At 47.9% G+C, this 20,199-nt stretch overlaps 1 protein-coding gene across 1 annotated transcript in view; it reads right to left on the bottom strand.

The window, feature by feature from the left end:
• Nucleotides 1-16,194, bottom strand: part of LOC119399384 (sodium-coupled monocarboxylate transporter 1) — an 86,963-nt gene extending 70,769 nt beyond the window's left edge. Inside the window, exons 1-3 of the mRNA XM_037666199.2 lie at nt 16,141-16,194; nt 11,287-11,392; nt 9,309-9,700 (exon numbers count right to left, since the gene is read on the bottom strand). Coding sequence (XP_037522127.1) covers nt 9,309-9,647 — 339 coding nt within the window. The 5' untranslated portion in view covers nt 9,648-9,700; nt 11,287-11,392; nt 16,141-16,194. The remainder of the gene's footprint in view (nt 1-9,308; nt 9,701-11,286; nt 11,393-16,140) is intronic.
• Between the last annotated feature and the right edge of the window lie 4,005 nt (nt 16,195-20,199).

Raw genomic sequence — 20,199 nt, 5'->3', positions numbered from 1 at the left:
GCGGGTGCTGACATCCCGACCAACATGGCCCGGAGAGGAGCACGAGATTGTGTTTCTTTTTTGCGGCGCGCCCGCGCCTCGCAGCGATGTGCCGGCTTTGGCATTGTTGGTCGTGACGGTTGGCCTGCCGTCGCGGCAACAATATGTCGAGCTGCGGCACATGCGCGCGGAGTGCACGCATGAGCAGAAAATCGCAACGCCGGAACACGAACCGCTGTCGCACTCACCAGGCACTGTTTGCAACATGTGTTGTATGTACAACTTCATAGTTGCCGCAGACCGAAAACTTCGGATTATAAATGTTTCACGTAGTTTTCAACGTTACCAAACCATGATCACTCTTAAGTTGCAATAAAGAAAATAGGTACCATAACAATTAGATGTCAGTCCCTTTAAGGATGTGGCACTTATAGTCTTCGGATCATTTATGACAAGATGGTCTAAACCCTACGCTTGCCGCTTACCATCATCACGAACGAATATTAGCGCGACAAAAAACGAGGACGATAATAGAAAAGACAGAGTGCAGCGCTGACTTGCAACTAAAATTTATTCCGAAAAGAAGGTGAATAAATAGCATCTGGAAAACCTAAGAAAGGAAACAACCATCGCGCATGCTGAATGTGACACAACAAACAACAAAAGGCTATGTGGCTGATAAGACGTGGACGTGACGCAAGCTATCCGTGAGGTATGATACTTCCGCATCTGTTAGTGCCAAAGAAGGCTGACTGATACAATTATCACCTTCAAGTGTCATGTAAAACGCCTCCATGATTTCATGTGAACGCTGTTCTCTGTGGCAATGCAAGATATCCGTTTTATGAAAACAAGGTTTACAAGCACTTCTTTGACAATGAATGGCCAAATGAGAACCTGTGGCGTTTTTAACAGGCTCTCATTTAGTGGGGTGGTTGAATTTGGTCGGCTCCCACGCAGACGGCCCATGGGTATATGTATATATACTGTGATGACAAAGAAGGACATTGGGGTCCGGGCGCGCGGGGAGCTGCTTCAGGCAGAGGAAGAAGAGGGGCAGACAACAGGACAGCTTTATTTTTTATCGTGTCGTCGCTACGTATTACAAAGAAAAAGACTTCTTGAAACCCCATGTGCTAAACTGGGGATAATCTTAACAATAGACGCTATTTTCAACTTCGGTGCTTCGGATTTGGGCGTCAGCCACAGGAATGTTTTTGATGCTGTTAGTGCTTTCCTTCATGAAACAAAACGAATGCGTTTTTAAGTTCTTAATTGCAAACGTGTTCCGATAGTAGCGATGAATCAATAAAAAAGAAGTCAATAAAAAGAAGACGCTCGGTACCACATTAATTTCATTATTCTAATTTCTAGTTGGGATGGGAAGTTTGGGCTGAATGTAGAAATAATTATTGCGCTCGTTCTTTGTTATGTTTGCTTGTATTTTGTGTTAACTCGGCAGTTATAACTTTAAATATTCATATCTACAATTCTTGGCCAATCCCCCAGTGTGGGTATGAGCCATGTGTAGAGGCACATCATTATCATCAACAGGACAGCTGGCCCTGGATCGGGTGCCATCTCCGCCTCTGTTCCTTACAATGGCGCGGTCTACGAAAACTGGACCGTAAGGCTGGAGCCACCTGTCATCGCGGGACGTCGGTAGCGCGGGTCTCTCCACCCTGGGAACGCCGTCCACGCTTTCTCACTTATGGACACCATGGCCCGACCACTGCTGCAGCTACCCATTAAACCATCCGAGGACGGCGTCCAGGCCTCCTCGGTGGCTCAAGGGCACGCTTGCCCCGGCGCCGCCAAGAAGGTGCACGGCCTACCGTTGCCCGGGAATGCCGCTCACGCTTCCCGTTGCGAGAACGTCTCGCTCAGTACGTCATCGTTACCTGAGCCGCTTAGGGGTGCCGTTCAATCTCCCTCGGTCATACTGGCTCGGTGAGTACACTGATCATATCCTACCCCTCCGACGTCACCACTATCTCCGCGTGTGTATCGCCCGAAAGCACCGCCGAACGTTTCCGTACCGTCGCTCGACTCCGCGTCACGGTCAACGCCATGACAGCGTCGAGCTCTGCGCTGTTTCCTGCTATCTTGCCGGCATTGAGTGCCATCAGCACGATGTTGGATGTAGCCACCTCACAAGACCTTGAGGCCAGCCCACCCAAGAACCGCAGAGTGTTGCGGCGTACTCTCACGCAGCTCTCAGACCAACTGGCCTGCTGGGCGTCGCCAGACTCCGGATTTTAGCCTGCCGCCCCACCATCGCCGGCTTTCTGCGAATTACCGGAGTTCCACGCCGACAAGTGTGTGGCCACCATTAACGCTCTCGGAACTCGCGAGGCCTGGACGGACCAACATAAATGGCGGGTGGCAATAGACCGCCTTCGAAATGGTGCCGCGGTGTGACACGGATACGAAGGCGTGAGGCAGCAAACCTGGGCGGAGTGGAGCCCAAGGCTCATCGCTTCTTTTTCGTGGATTGACAACGACCTCACTGCCACCGCCCATTCCAACCTCGTCTCGTCGCTACCGAGGATCCAGCTCTGGAGGGGCACCACCTCGAGGCTGCTACTGCGCAGTGCAGCTTATCGACAGTAAGCTTCCCACACTTCCCCCAAAAAAACACTGAACTCGGGCAGTGCTGTGACATTGCGCTGATGTCCGGCACAGGTCCGACACGAAAAGAAGTCGAGACAACATTCCCTCCACAGCAGTTGGTAAAGCGTGCCTCAAGCTCATCTTCCCTTGATGACCTGGACGTGACGGCTCCTCTCGTGCTTGACTGGTTACCAATTCAGAAGGCGGACGAGTGCATGACCATCAGCAATGTCTTCTCAAGACTCGTCAGAGCTACATCCGCGACTTGAAGCGCAATCATTCGCCGCCTGCACCGATGGCCACCTCGTGCTAAGTGAGCAAGAAAATGTAGCAAGCGAACCCAAAGGGACCGAGAAGCAGCCTCAAATGGTCAGACCAGATGCAGTGAAAGAAGAGGACCCGCAGCACGTCATGGGAGACTTGCAAATGATCGATGGAATGAAGATCAATGTGCCCAGCACGCTGATGTTTGGCGAGAAGGTTCTCCAGAAAAAAGCACCCCAGTGTTACCGAGTCGCTAATCCCATCGCCGGTTGACGTACTGTCATCTATCCGCAAGCATCCTGCGCTGCACCCCTCAATGAAGGTGCCCGGTGTGCCATGCGAACCGGCTCCACAGCCGTCGGACGTTGATGGAACACACTGTACGCGCTCCATTACTAACACAGAGGGAGCGGCGAAAGAAAAAAACGCCAGGCCTGCGCTGAAACCGCAGCACAGTCACAGCGAAAGCTGGAAGAGCGGCGTTTCTAGAGCCCGTCAAGCTCTCTTGGGGCTACAAAACAAGTACACTAGAAAGGTACCCACTACGCCATAAATCACAATTTTTATGAAGTTGGGAATTACCTACTAAGCCATTATACGTCATTGTGCGGAGAAGCGAGGCACCAGTTACACGTCTGTAAGGCATTATGTGCACTATGTTGACGCGACGACTGATGACGATGAAGAATTATGGCTCAGCCCTCTGTAATGGGTTGGAATCTCTAAAAGGCCCACCAGTTATGTTTTTGCATTGGGTGACGCCCGGTCGCTATTTCCCTCTCCCGTCATGCTGTATAACATACGTTGATGCGGGAGAGATACGGGGGGGGGGGGGAAGAACTTTACTGAGACCCCGAGGAAATGGATCATGCGCTTATGGGCTTCCTTGGCAACCAATACAAGTGCACTTGCGAAGAACCCACTACGCTGTAAATCATTGTAATTTTTTAGAGGTAGGGCAGCAAGCACTGTGCCATTTTCGTCATTCTACGGAGAGCGTTGGTACCTGCTAAACGCATATAAGGCATTATGCGCACTTTGTTGATGCTGTGCCTGATGACGATGAAGAATTATGGCAGAGCCCTTTGCAATGGGTTGGAAGCATTCAACAACCTATTCGTTGCGCAATTCGCATTGTCTGACGCCTGGTTACAGAATTCGCGTTGTGCGACGCTTGGTGGTTATTTTACTCTCCTACCACGCTATATTGCATATGCTAATGTGGTTCCTTCCCGACATGAAGCCTGTATAGGACCTTTTCGCAAAGCAGTTTCAAGCACCGTCATGGCTCAGAGGTTGAATACTGGGCTCCCACGCAGAGGACCCAGGTTCGAACCTCGTTCAATCCTGGAATTTTTTTCTTATTTCGTTTTTTTTTCTTATTTCGAGCGATACTGGTTACGGACACCGGCGGCGGCGGCGGCGGCGGTGGAGTCTTTTCGTTTTGCTTTTAGAAAACATCTGGCGTCTTTCGTTGGTGTATTTCAATCAACGGCGTTTTGAACAAAATTTTTATTGTTTAATCACGCACAGGAGAAATCTCACCAGGCACTACCTTGGAGGTAAACAATGGCTGCTAATGGGAATGAGAGACAGAAGAAGTCGGCTTTTAGCTAACGCTTACACTTCTACTTCTACTAACGTTTCCTACTGGAACATGCCAATGGCTGCTAATGGGGAATGAGAGACAGAAGAATTCGGCTTTTAGTTAACGCGCACGCTGCGAATTTTTTATTGTTCAACAACGCACAGGAGAAATCTCCCACCAGTACCACCTTGGAGGTCAAGATCTGGTACTAGCGTTAAGACTGGTTACGCACTACGACGGGGACGAACGGGTGCCGCTTTTAGGAGCTTGGCCCCTGAAAAATCAGCATATCCACGTGGTGAATGATGATGAGTGGGGCGAAGCGAACTCGTGCTGCAGCACGGCGATGGCATTGGCGCGAGCGTGGTCCTTCATGATGGAAGATATTGTGACTAGATTGTTTGAGAACACGGTCAGGGCAGGCCATCCCACGAGTCAATAAAATTTGGATATTAGGCATGTTCCTGGATGAGCACGGAAGTAACTCTCATACTCTGACCCGTATTGCGGCGAAGGCGGAGAACATGGTCAAGCTTATACTTCGGGTATCTAAGAGGCGTGGAGGGCTTTGTGAGGCCAACCTCATGAGGCTTTTCCATGCCTTTCTTATGAGTCACATTAATTACATTGCCGCAGCGCATAGGTGGGAAAGGAAAGAACAAGGGAAACTGGATGCGATTGTTCGCAAGTGCATTAAGAAGGTATTGGGTCTTCCAAACAACACTAATGAGGAAAGGCTCAAGGCTCTTGGTATGCATAATACATTTAATGAGATTGCAGAAGCGCAACAAACAGCACAAGCTGCACGACTGTCCTCTTCCAAAGCTGGGAGGCGCATCCTGGAGTTTCTGGGCTGCGAACCAACTATGGTAGCAGACAAAAAGATACAACTTCCACCCAAATTGAGGAAGCAGATTACGGTCTCACCAATTCCTAGAAACGTTCACCCACTCTATAATGTCGGCCGCCGGGCAGCTAGAGCTAGGTCGCTCCTCAGTTCCGCCTCTGCCACCCCTGAACTTGTGGCGTTCGTTGACGCAGCACAGTATCCCGGCACAGCCAATTTCATGGCTGTGGTCACTGACCTTCACGGTAAACTCCTCACAGCAGCATCTCTTCGAGATACCACTCCGGCCAGGGCAGAGCAGGCTGCTATAGCACTGGCCGTGGCGATTCCCATGCGCACGCGCATTTTCACTGATTCTCGGGCTGCTGCACGAGCGTTCATGACCGGGTCAATCTGTGAGCAGGCGGCCCATATTCTTACCAAAAGACCAAATTGCACAGAAATCGGCGCCAACATCATCTGGTTTCCTGCCCACATGGGCAAGGATGTCCATCCTGTTATCCCCAATGCCAATGAGCTTGCCCATACCCGCGCACGCGAACTGTCCCACCGTGACGGGCAATCGGCATCTAATTTTGGGGATGGCATCCGGCAGCTTGATTCTCTCCTCACCTTTAATGAGATCTGCAAACATTATCAATTGGCCAGGCGTAGCTTTCCACTCCCGCACCCGCAAATCTCGAGGATCCAGTCAGTCACATTAAGAATGCTGCAAACGGGTACTTACCCGTCGCCTTTAGTGTACAGCAAATTTATTGACAGCATAAAGGCGCACTGCCCTCATTGCGATGAGAGACGATGCACGTTAGCCCACATGCTCTGGCAATGCCCGGCGCTGCGCGACTGCGAGAATCTCACCACAGAGGACGCCTGGAGGACGGCAATCACCAGCTCGGACCGGGAGGTCCAAATCCGGGCTGTCCAGAGGGCCCGCAATTTGCGGAGGGGCTCGCTCTTCCTGTCCCCACGTGGGTGCGGCCCGCAGCCGACCCTCCCTCTTGAGGGGAATCGGCTCCTCAGGACAATTTATAAATAAAGTTCATTGACTGACTGATTGACTGTTTGAGAACCACAATCTATTGCACACACCGCAACCATGGCCTAAACTTATCAAGGAAGTCCCGCTGGAAGCGCGCGTCGGCGCCTTCGGGCAGAGCCCGCCTGATGCGTTTTGCATCCACTTCACGTGCTCGCACAGCCTCGGGCTCTGCCTGCCGGTACGCGCGCTTTCTCGCCGCTACACGGTCCTTCACATTTTGAAGATCCGATTCGCGCCGCAGCCGTGCAGCTTCGGCCTCGCGGGCTCGAACGGCGGGGTCTTCGCGCCGGAGCCGTGCAGCTTGTCGAGCAGCTTCGGCCTCGCGGGCTCGAACGGTGGGGTCTTCGCGCCGCCGCCGTGCAGCTTGTCGAGCAGCTTCGGCCTCGCGGGCTCGAATGGCGGGGTCCTCTCGCCGCAGCCGTGCAGCTAGTCGAGCAGCTTCGGCTTCGCGAGCTCGAACGGCGGAACCTGCTTCGCGGCGTCGACGTGCAGCTTCGACCTCACGGGCTTTCACCTCAGGATTCTGTCTGCGAGCGCGCGCTGCCGCCGCCTTCCGTGCCCTCCGTTCCGCAGCCTTGTCTTCCATCTGGTGACTCCGAGCTAAAGAGAAAGCGTGCCAAGAGGGAGCCTCATGGCGCGTTACTTCTGAAATGTTGTCTTCGGGTGACGTTGAAAACACGAGACGTAGTAAAGAAGAAAGAACGCCCCACAGGCGAACACGCAAAACGAGAGTGTCACTCGTCAACGTCGTCTTCTTCTACTCCATACCAGAACGCGCGCAGTAAAGAAGAAAGAATGCCACACAGGCGAACACGCACGAGAGTCTCACTCGTCAACGTCGTATTCTTCTTCCACTGCATACCAGAACGCGCGCTTCTCACGAGCTAGAGGTGGCTACTACAACGCTACAAACAAACGAAGGATGGACAGACCCACGGCATAAGGAGCTTCGCCCCTTAAAACACGCTTCCTAGTTCGGCGTTAGAGAGTGATCACTGAGGTGACCGGAGGTTTCTTGGGGTGTAACACGTGCTGCTGCTATCGATATCATGAAACTGTCCGAAAATGCGAATATAAATAGGTCGCCGTTATTTCGCCGGCGCATGTTTCCGATATAACACGATGTGAAGAACTCTCACCGTTCTACTGCACGTTGTGTTAGCCATCGAGTGTGTCCTTAGTAACGCTTGAGCGCTTATTGTCGCTATGTGATTGTACTTTTGCTTGCTGCATTTGTGTTATTATTGTGCACTGTAATACTCAGTGGGATAAATAACATGAAAAAAAAGTATGGGTCAAGGTTGAGTTGTCTAATGCAGCGGGCTGGGGAGCGAGGGGTCGATGGTGCGAATCCCCGCTCGGGTGCTTCGGAATTTTTTTCTTTCGATTTAATTTTCTTTGTGCCCTTTTTATACATACATACATACATACATACATACATACATACATACATACATACATACATACATACATACATACATACATACATACATACATACATACATACATACATACATACATACATACATACATACACATATCTTGGGCATGATGGCGACGGCAAAAATCAGCCGAGAGTGTCCATGTATTTGGGATCGCAATGATAATCGCCTACTAGACCATGCTCTGTTATTAGGAAATGGCACAGGTTCGTATTTTCCGTATCGTTTCAATGAATGCGCTTGTGGACCTTTCCTTTACGCAGAAGCATTTTACGGAGAAGTAGAGAAACGTTAACTTGTGAACTATCAGAAGATATGTGCATAAATATATTTGGAGAGCAATGTAAAAGCGTTTAGTTATTGTTGCATAAGCGTTCCGTGAAATGCGCCATTAATTGGGTCGGCTGGAACTCGACAACCAGTGAATATTTTTATCAACGCATTAGACATGCGGAGAGCAGTTTTGCTGCTTAGGGTACCGTAATTAAAATAGTAAAACATAGCTAGCTGAGACATTTCTAGTAACATGACCTAGTAGAGGAGATGTCAAGAGAGTGGTGCACAGGAGTAGAATGAGGCAACAGTGAGAGGATGGAACATAAACTATCAAAAAACTCTGGAGTTTAATAAATTATTGTTGAATATTAATTTAACATATTTTGCCTCGTTTCTCACTATCGTTGCTTCATGTCTGTCTGAGCTTCACAGATCTATCAGAAGCAGTCATTGCTAGATTTAATGCCAACCTGCTGTTGTGCGAGCAGTTTTTGTTAACCGATTTGCTCATGATACACCTCTTCCTGTTTAAAGCGTTGTCATTTCCTCGGTGAACCCAACACCGCACCACGCACTACAAAATCTTTGTTGCCATACCACAGCGCAACATGAATGCACTAGCAATTAGGTCTTGCCTTGCATGCTGAAAAATGCAATGCTGATTTTACTTTACTTATTCTTCTAAAACTCAAAGTATCTAAGCCACATTTAGACTCAGAAAAAGTGTCATGATGCTTTCAAGCATGAAAGAGAAGGGTTTTTTTCTTATTCCCTTCAGGCTCTAATTATGATGCAATGCTTGCAAACGTGTCAAGTTCGCGCAGCGTTATTCTAAGACACTCTATATTACATGCTAAGAAAATGAAGTATTATGTTGCTTTGTGGTAGTTTACGTAAATTGACGTAATTAGATTGTAATTAAATATTTCATTATTGCACAGACAATCACCTTATATTTTTACATCTAAAGGACTCAAGGTCAGTGTTTCGTGCCACTACCGCCAGAGGCGCTGGCTGCATCCAAGTTCGCTGTGAGTTCGCGCCGAGTGCACCGATGGCGCCAAGTAGCGTGAGTGTGCTGTATTGTGGTGCTACGCTTTGGATTCCTTGTCACGGAGTGTAGCAATAAACGTATGCAATAGAGCTAAGCTTCCCCAAACCAATGGTCTTGTCCTTTCCCAAAAGAAGTAAAATCGAGCTATAGCACGACAAGCTTGATTTAACCACGAGCAAATTTCTATAAAAGAACGTTCTACTCACCTCAAAGATCGACGTAATGCCCAGACCGTAGAGAACAGGTACAAATACGTGCGTAGCCAACGGGAAAATAAACAGCGGCATAGTGCACCCCCAAAAGAGGTGCCATCCATAGGCGTAAAAGTGAGAAGGGAAGCCGACAAGCCCCGTCGACGTGTAAACTGATGCCACCGTCGAAGCGGCCAGAGGAAGCATCATGAGCCTGCGGCCTCCTAGGAACACTTCCATCGCAGCGGAACTTGAACCAGCTGGTTGCCGACGTTTTTTGAAGGAAAAGTAAAGACCCAAGCAGAAATTTGCGAGGACCAGTACTCCGAACAGGATGTATTCTATGACGTTCATAACTAACGTAGTCTTCACTTTCTTCCCGTCCTCAGAGCCCCTTCCGGTCGTTCCTGTAAAGTACATTCGGATACTGAATCATCTTAAGACGACCATAATTATCAACAGTCACAGCTCGAGTTGTAGAGGCTATTATTTATATTACCGTTCAGTGTATTCAAATCTCTTAATGTTCGTTCACACCTGCGACTAGTACTGGTCGTGTGGCACCTGGTCTCAAATGGCCGAAAATGTCCGCTGCGTCGGAAAGCGACTGCGTTGGTACAGTCGCTTGTTGCTCGGGTTTCTGAATGCGCGACTACCGTCTCGAAACTCTGAACCAATCAGATGCGGGAAAACGGCGTGTCTATTTAAGGGGCAATGACATTTAAGGATGCGAATTCAGTGCGGCGACAGGTATAGTTCGCAGGCAGCGGTGAACATCGGTCGGCTTGAGTCGCTTTGTGGTCGCCAGTCGCAGGTGGCTGAGCGACCAGTGCTACTGGTAGGTGTGAATGAGCTTTAACTAGGCTTTCACAATAGTAAAATAATTTGGTGTGGCTGTTCGACATGAAATTAACTTCTCTTTTTGTACGCCACTAATGTTAAGTGTTTCAAGAGTATGTCAACAATTTACTTGTTGCTTTGTGTCACAACAAACTGCCAGGTAACTATCTGCATTTTGTCACATCACTGTTCGTCGAGTCTAACATGGCTGCGGCGCCATCCACATGTTACGCGCGAACGCCATCTGAAATGTTCCTTTGCATATGATGTAATGTTCAACTCCACTCATCTCGTAGTACACGTTAAAAGGGAGGGGGGGTGGCGCAGGTAATTTTTGAACGAAACGGAAGGCGTCACGACGCCATATGGGTCGCCAACTTATTTCGCTAACCACTATTTGTAAGTGGACAATTCTGAAGCTCTCTTTTCTTCGTCTCTTTCATATATATTTCAGTACGGGTACAGACAGGTGACATATACCAGCATGGCTTGTCCAAAGGCAAAAAAAAGGAAGCATGGAATCAGGGCACCGAAGCGTCTCTTCCCCATTCATTTTGCGGCATATACATAGATCAGTATGGTTTCTAAGGATCCGGTGATTCATAAGTCATAAGAAGGCAAGAAGGGTGGGCGCGCAAAAGACAAACAATACTAAACATTCATATCGACCGGGGCCACTTCTATTTCAAGGGTAGATCCTAAAAGTACCGTCAACCGAAAAAGTTTACAGAGCACACGCGCGCGTGGCCAGAAGGCTCTTCGAGATATTTTCGTTACATAAGCGGCGATCGACAGCAGCGCTATGCCCAAGAACTATCCAGCCCTTAATCGATAGCCTGGCTATTTTGTCACTGGGCGCGAATATTTTCCACCTTTCAGTTTTAAGCGCGACGTGCTGTTCGGCAGTCATGGCTACTTGCTTCTGTCTCGAGGACAGCCTATCAGCATTACTTATCAGTCACAATCTCTCTCACAAAGCGATGTCTACCCAACGGCGACACACCGTTCAAAGCACGCTGTGGTAGCTTTGATTCTACTATCAAAGTAGAAGTGTGTCGCTCATACCGCAGGTAAGCGCTTTGCTGAAAACAACGAACTAGCAATGCGCTCCGCTGCAGTAGAAAATTGATATAACAGGTTATAACAAGAATACCTGCTTTTGGTCCAGCGCTGCGGTCGACGGCAGATGGCGCACCGCTAGGTGGCACGGACAGGCAGTTTGGCACGCACTCGCGTGACCCGCAAACGTTTGTGGTTGGCTGTAAATACGTTCAATTTTACATGTTTCCTCAGAGCAAGAGCGGATAAGGCATATCTATACGTGCTCTCTCTCAAATTACAGGAGAGACACGACACAGCCGCACATAGACTAGAAGACATGTGTGCTTCCATAAAGAAAAATATAATAACGCGGTCCCTTATGCATTCGTCTAACAGAACTTGAAGCGAGAAGCCAACTTCTTCTTTTCTTCTTAGTATTGGCAATTCCCTCCTCCCTGCCACAAAATATAACTTCTTCTTTAGTGGGAACTAATGTACAACTTCCCTGGTTGTGGCAGGTCACATTCGGTTGCACGTTTAAACCTGAACTCTCAGCATTCCTCATTTACAACGTGAAAAAGCTTTTCCATGTTTTTCCATTTAGTTGTTTTTTTAATTTCGCGCGATAGTGGTTACGGATACCGGCGGCAGCGGCGCGGACGACTACGGCCCTAAAACGGCTTTTGTTGTTCTCATAACAGCTTTCGCTGTAAAACAAAACAAGAAGAAATATCCGGCATGGAACGAGGTTCGAACCTGGGTCCTTTGCGTGGGAGCCCTGTATTCTACCCCAGAGCCGTGCCAGTGCTTGAAACTGCTTTGCAAAAAGACCCTATACAGTATTCACGTCGGGAAGGAACCACATTAACATATGTAATGTAGCGTGGTAGAGGAGTAAAATAACAACCAGGCGCCACACAGCGCGAAATCTGGAACAGGGCGTCACACAATGCGAATTGCGCAACGAGTAGGTTGTTGAATGCTTCCAACCCATCCATTTCAAAGGGTTCTGGCATAATTCTTTATCGTCATCAGCCACAGCATCAACAAAGTGCACATAATGCCTTACATGTGTTTAGTGGGTACCACGGTTCTCCGCAGAATGACGAAAAATTACATAGTGACTGCTTCCCTACTTCACAAAAATTGTGATGATTTCATTCTAAAAAGAGACAGGGCGTGCAAACACGGACAAAAGAAAGAGGTCAGGACACCACAAATGCCGACTAACAACTGAAGAGACGCACAACGGCTGAAAAGAAAGAAGGCACGAAAACTTATCTGCGCATGCCCATGCTATCAATCCGGCACGCGTGGCGATGAGGACCTTGAAAAGGTGGTAAACTTCCGTAAGCGAAAAATTTGAATTAAATGGAGGAGGGCTGAGCTTTACTAAAGAGGTGCCTTCAGAATAATGGAATACAATTTCTAGACATTTCCTTAACGTTCCAGAAGAACCATGTGTGCTGGCAGTATTCTCCTAGATCTTCGAAACCGCTGTTAAAGTTTTCGTCGAAGCACTCGAAGGTTGTAAAAAACTGCATCGCCATGTCTTGCCTTAAGTCAGCCCTCACCAAGTCGTGTGAGCACAAAATGAGTGATCGCTTTAGCGCACAGTTACCCGTCTTTTAGATGTAGGGTATCCTCGTGATGCAGTGGCCTCGGTCGCTGAACGTTTAAAAAAGTCTATTGTGTTAAGTCCGAGCATGGTTGCAGAAAGCGATAGGAAGAAACGTGTCGTAGGTATACCGTACATTCATTGCATATCTCACAGGCTAAAGAAAGTAGGAAGTAGATACGGCGTTAATGTTGTTTTCACGGCTGCAAATAAGCTAGGTAAGGTGTGTGCCGCTGTGCAGAGGAAGAATGAGCGAGCAAAAGACAAGAAGCGGACCGATATATGTTTCGCAAAACACACCAACAAATTCACTGATTGCCGTACGAGTGTGGTGTATAAGGTCCCTTTCAGCTGCGGCCGCTTCTACGTAGGACAGACGGGCCGATGCATTAACCAGAGATTGTTGGAACATAAAAGATCGCTGACAGGAGGCTCACCTTCTAATCTATCTTTACATTGTCGAAATTGTAACTGCACGCCAAAATTCGATGAATGCGTGTTGTACCGGCACAGAAATGAAGAAACGCGCCTGATGATTGAAGCATGGCATATCGAGAATAGTGGTAGCGCATGCGCGAGCCAACCGTCGATTAACTTGCATAAAGATGAAATCAAATGCCTTAACAGTTATCTTCCACGTAGACCACCACGCGTGCCGGACCGATAGCTTCGCCGGTTGCATGGGCATGCGCAGATAAGTTTTCGTGCCTTTTTCCTTTTCAGCCATTGTGCGTCTCTCCAGTTGTTAGTCGGCGTTTGTGGTGTCCTGACCTCTTTCTTGTGTCCGTGTTTGCACGCCCTGTATCTTTTTTGAATGAATACGTACCAGCTAGCTCAGCTGTTATTCTAAGCGTCATTTATGTGAGGATTAATAGTGTAGTGGGCTCCTCGCAAGTGCACTTCTATTAGTTGCCAAGGAAGCCCATAAGCATCCCATGATCCATAACCACAGGGTCTCAATAAAGTTAATTCCCCCCTCTCTCTCTCTTTCTCACGTTAACGTATGTCATAAAGCGTGGTGGGAGGGTAAAATAACGACCGGACGTCACACAATGCGAATTAGGTAACTAGTGGGTTGTTTAAAGCTTCCAATCCATTAAAAAGGGCTCAGCCATAATTCTTCATCGTCATCAGGCACAGCATCAACAAAGTGCGCAAAATGCCTCACATGGGTTTTAGCAGGTACCAACGCTCTCCATAGAATGACGAAAAATGGCACAGTGCCTGCTGCCCTACTTCTCAAAAACTACAATGATTTATAGCGTAGTGGGTTCCTCGCAAGTGCACTTGAAATTGGTTGCCAAGGAAGCCCATAAGCGCATGATCCATTTCCTCGGGGTCTCAGTAAAGTTCTACGCCTCCCTCCCCCGTCTCTCTCCCACGTCAACGTATGTTATACAGCATGACGGGAGAGGGAAATAGCGATCAGGTGTCACCCAATGCAAAAAACATACTGGTGGGCCGTTTAAAGATTCCAACCAATTCCAAAGTGCTGAGCCATAATTCTTTATCGTCATCAGTCGTTCGCGTCAACAAAAGTGCACATAATGCCTTATAGACGTGTAGCTGGTGCCTTCGCTTCTCCGCAGAATGACGAATATAGCTTAGTAGGTGCTTCTACTTCACAAAAATTGTGATTTATGGCGTAGTGGGTACCTTTCTAGTGTAACTTGTATTGTAGCCGCCAAGAGATCTTAACGGGCTCGGTATGAGCCACAGCTTCCAGGCTCTACTCTACTCTACTCTAGAAACGCGCTCTTCCCGCTTTCGCTGTGACTGTGCTGCGGTTTCAGCGCAGGCTTGGCATTTTTTTGTTCTTTCTGAATAAGTTTCTTCCTCCTCCTACTCCTTGCGCCGCCATCGGGATCGCTCACCATTACCCAGCGATGATGTCGTGTGTCGATGTCATTTTGTAACGCCACGGCACAATGACATGTGACACTGTGGTCATACGAGTTTGTTACACAACGGCACTTGCATACAGTTAAGTGTCACATTACTTTTGACCGACTTTACGTAGTTGTTTGTGGCATTCGTGAAATACCACGAAGTATCGTCAGGTCTAGCCCAATATCGAAAGTTTCTTGACTCATGAGACATATAAGATTTCGCGTCAATGAATGAAAGAAAAGAAAAAAAAAACCAGGCGTCCCATGCAACCTTCCCGAAGTTGAAAGAAGTTAATGCAATTTTGCCATGAGTGAAACGTGATTTCTAAAATTTTGGGTTGCTTTAAATATTCATGTATAATCAGCGTCCTTAAGCATCGCATCATGAGAGCGATGGGATGCCACATCCTTGTGAAATGTGTGGTTCGCTTTATTATTATGCTTATTACGTCACCTTAACATCAGCGCAGGAACATAGAGGCCCAGAGGGTCATTCGACTGAGAGCAACGATTTAGGGCTAGGAGGAAACAGCTGTTTCTCGTTTCCAGATTCTCGAGACGACCTTGTATAAACTAATTCGGGTTTGCTCTTGCTGCACGTCTGTCGATTAGATCCCTCAGAGCCATGGACTGAGGCGTATATTTCAAAGATATAAACGCAAATACATAGAATTTGCCCAAGAGATCATGCAGAAGACCTCTTGTTCCCCGTGTCCATATTTTCGCAGTTATAACCGCAGCCTAGGCTACTTTCGCACATCATGACATCCTGAGTCGTTACTCGCAAGTGAGACAAATCCAGCAATAATCAGCCAAACATTCAGCAATCGACGATCAAGGAAAAACTTTTGCTTCACACAACATATCCCCAATTCGGTCTCTTCTTGTAGATACTGACGAACACTTTTTCCTATCATCACGTGAACCTTTTGCCCTGTGATAGTACTCTGTCTGAAAGTTTCTGCACATTTCGAAAATTTATGAAGCGTCACTGATAAAATGTCATCATCGCACATTGTCCCCATAAGGATGTCAGTTACACGGCAGTAGGGTGACAGTATGAAGTAGAACAGGGATGGCAGCGACGCGCCTTGACTGCAATGATAATCTGGAACTAGCGCTTATCCACAACTCATCATGTCCGTGAGGGGAAAAGGATAATGCGGTATGTTCACTACGGTAGGTGATACAATTTGATTTGAATGAATGAGCACGTTAACACACACACACACACACACACACACATACACACACACACACACACACACACACACACACACACACACACACACACACACACACACACACACACACACACACACACACACACACCAGCTGATTCCATAACATCACTCAAGCTATAGGAATACTAAGCTTCATTCTAGCAGTATATTCAGAACACTACACCATAATTCCATTTTCTAAGGCAATCTCGCCCGTTTCAGAGATAGCAACGTACCCTCGTAAGGTCGTACTGAAGTTCTCTCTTCTTTAGATCCACCAATTGCGGCCAGAACAGGAGAACATTTGAAAATAACTAACACAAGGTTTTCTCCCCCAGCTCGACCCACATGTGTGACACACGAGCATCCGCGATTCGTCAGCATAGTGGTAGAGAGAGAAAGGTAGGGAAAGGCAATCCAGTGCGTGATGGCGAAACCACAGTGTCACAGCTGCAGGCCCATCGTAGGCTGTAAACTTTATTCCGTTGTGAGCCCTGAAGCTTATGCGTCCTGAATAAATGAATTTCGCATTGTTCCAAATCCCATGATGTGTTACGCAGTGAAAGAGCAAATATGAACCTCTCCTTCACTTATTTTGTTTGTTTATTTCTTCATTTGTGCAACAATACAAGATTGTCATGGTGCTTGTGGCAAAAGGTGATGTTGAGAGAAACGTCACCTGACTAGGCCTCTAGCACCATACACGCATTCACCGCACGAATAATAGTTTGCTCTACCGGCAAGCTCTCGTTTTTGAGAAAATGTTAAAAAACTGCGTGTAATCTGTTTAACGAAATATGTCTAAGCAGCACTGCATTCGTAAAAGTTATTTGTCTAGATGACGGAAGATATGACTTCCCCCCCATAAAATAACTTGCCCGGAAGGTAACCGCACTGTAGGTAAAGTTTTGATTGACTTCAGTAATTCGCCTGAGATCTTGTGCCTTACATAGCATTCCAGCTTACTAATAAGAACCTCTAGTCCTCGGTGACCAGGTTCTTTCTAAATGTGAAGCAATTCCTGGAAAGCCATAGGCCCTTTCTATCTATCTATCTATCTATCTATCTATCTATCTATCTATCTATCTATCTATCTATCTATCTATCTATCTATCTATCTATCTATCTATCAATCAATCAATCAATCAATCAATCAATCAATCAATCAATCAATCAATCAATCAATCAATCAATCAATCAATCAATCAATCAATCAATCAATCAATCAATCAATCAATCAATCAATGAAGCCGCGTACGTCCTGGTTCTCTCGTTGTCGTTTTGTTCACCCGTAAACAAAAAGTTTGCGTGGCGTCGCATAAATGTATGACGGACGTGACTGAGAGATGGTGGCATGAATAGGATGCATATTGCGACGTGGTTGTGACGGTGAAGCACGCAGAACACAAGCCTTTACAGATAAAAGCTCTTTAATGAGCGAACTTGTGGCTACTACAATATACACCCAAATTACAAGTAGTACACGCTGTACATTGATAGAGGCAGGTGCGGACGTCGGGCGTCGACCAGTCAGCTCTCAGTGAAATGCGTCCGCTTTTATTCAAGCCTTATCGGACCTTCTCGCGCCATCGCTGGTGGCTGAGTTGTCTCAACAATAAACTAAGTTACTCGTGCCCTGCGCGTAAACTTAACGGAGCTAACAGTTATTTGGCGCCCTGGCCTTTGGCCCGGACTGCCATGGTGTCCCTCGTCGCGGTGGCATGCTACGCAACGCTTTGGCAACTGCAGAAGCAAGCTTTCTGGATGACTATGCCTCACCTGCGTCGTCTTGGCCTGGTGACTGCTTGCCACATGCTGGGATGCGTCCTGTCGACCAGTGCTTCGACGACGGTGGTGCCGTGGCTGAACCTTGCGACAAGGCTGTGATGGTGGATGACTTCCCCGTTAGCTTGTTTTCGTGTACTGCTGCCCTCCCCTGGCGGGAACGGCGCGTCACGGATCGCCGATCGCTTGATATCCACTGCGCATCTACAACGTCATCATCTGCGCTGATGGCGAATCAACTTAAAGTCGGCGCTTCGAACGCAGTCTTCAGTGGGTATGGACGCACGACAGGAATCATGGCCTCACACATCTTTCTTGTTCATTCCGCAGGTCAGTTGCCTTTATATATCACGACTAAAATCTGACGATCCACTTATAATCGTGCTTCCATGCCCAGAAGCAGTGCTTGCTCGTTTTTGTCGTTTGCTATTACTTTTGTGCGGCAATGCTGAAAGCCATCCCGGGCCCCCGAAAGAACAACCATCGGATACGCTAACCGAAGTTCTGAGAACATTACGCGACTTGAATCAAAGAACTAAAAGAATGGAAGATAACCAAAAAGAATTGCTCGGCACTATTACTGAGCTAAAAACACATCAGGAATCAGTGGCGGGTGCGATTTCTGAAATTAAAACAAGACTTGCGATCGTTGAAACTTGACAAATGAAATGATTGACATATGTTATCGCTCTTGCTGGTTGCTGGTATAAATTTGTCACGTTGGCTCAATAAACCCCAGTAGAAAGTTGAACGCCTGTCCTGTGTGCCTCTTGTCTATGCCCCTGTTCCATAGCGCTTGTTTGTTCCGCATGAAGTAGAAACTCAGACCGGTCATCTTAAAAAATGGCATCATGAACTCGGTGACGAGGCCGAGGCGGTTGGAGGCATCACAAAAGACGCTGCAGCCCTAAGCTCCCGATTGGATGATGCAGAAGATCGTTCTCGTAGGAACAATGTACTTTTTTACGGTGTAACGGATATTGTCACTGAGTCTGCTGCTCAATCTGAGCAAAAAATAACAGACATTCTAATACCAGTCTAACCCTAGCGTACCTATGGATAACATATCACGGGCGCACCGTATCGGTCTTTTAAAGACGATAGTCTTTCTTGGGGAACTTAAACGCAGAAAATTTGGTCTGTCTTTTTGTTTGTCGGCACGTACCTCGATTCAGCCACTCGGCCAAAGCTGAACCACTTGCCCAAGGGCCTGCCATCATGAACGGCTGACTAGGTTCATACTGTGTACATTGTTGATCAAAAAGCAAACATTACGCATATCTGAGGTGCAACATCACTAGGTAAGTATTAGGTGGTGTGTTCCTTTAATAGAAGATACATAGATACGTAATTCTAGAGACCCTAGTTTCTTAAGCTGCGCTGAAAATGCGACTGCGCCGAAATTTGGCTTCCTCCATGCCCTCTGCACGAGCTCATTGTTGTGTTTCGGTATCGGTTCAGTATTGCACTGTACGAATGCCATGGGCACGGAGAAAGAAGTATTTGAGGAGGAGAATCTCTCGGCCGCCGCAGCGCGCGAGGGCGGCGTGATAGCGTCACGGCGGAATGCGGTTACGCCGAAGCACGACAGATGACGCTTTCGGCCTGTTGCCATCTTTTACATGCTCTTCTATGGGCGCGACGCATAAAAATCGTGATAGCGCCTCATACATTATAAAATTTCTAAGATTTCCGTCTGTAACATCAATAGGTAGATATGACAGATACTTTAGCTGCAGTTACTAATCGATATTGCCGGAATTATAGGCCGTACAGCGCTTGAAACGAACTGCTAGTAGCGGCCCATGAGCAGACGACGTCTGCCGCCGCATGCACACGCCCCTCGCTCCTCGCTCGCATGTTCTGCGCGCGCATGCGTAGGTGGCCTTGGGAGGGAAAGTTCCCTTGGCGAGTTGCTGGTTTTTTTAACACGAAAGTGTTTTATGCCGGGGTCCACCAAGTACATCCGTCACGGATATGACGTTGATAAAATGGACGCCAACGGGTGAGAAAGAAAAAAACCGAGAAAAAGTTACCCCCGCTGGGAATCGAACCCACGACGTTGCGGCGACGACGGCAAGCGCCCGACGTGCTACCGACTAAGCTAACTCGGGCGATGGTAGACACGGCGCGAACGCGCCTTATATCTTTCACACATTCTCTTTCGCGGCGGGCGGAGCGGGACGGTGCCGCCGTCTGTGAGATGTGAAAAGCAGTAATGCTTCACGATCGACACTTACTAGCGCTTACTCCGAGATTGCATGCGATATCGGAGGTCATGGTTAAAGCGTCTCGATGCCAGAGAGCTAGACTGGCTGCGCTGGCGTCGCCTAGGCACGCTTGACCCTCATGAAAATGGTGATGTCCTGGAAGTGTACTGTATGGTTCCCCGAGGCAACATGAGGACACAACCTGTATGTCTCCCAGATGTCGCGATTTGGCCGCTTACTTTCTGTGTCCCCCAAGTGTCCGTCCTGTATGTGTCCCATTTGTGACCGTCCTGTATGTAT

The sequence above is a fragment of the Rhipicephalus sanguineus genome, chromosome 7, assembly GCF_013339695.2.
Source record: "Rhipicephalus sanguineus isolate Rsan-2018 chromosome 7, BIME_Rsan_1.4, whole genome shotgun sequence".
NCBI classification, from domain to species: Eukaryota; Metazoa; Arthropoda; class Arachnida; order Ixodida; family Ixodidae; genus Rhipicephalus; species Rhipicephalus sanguineus.
The sequence above is the reverse complement of the archived record's forward strand: the minus strand, read 5'-3'. Positions and strand labels throughout refer to the sequence as shown.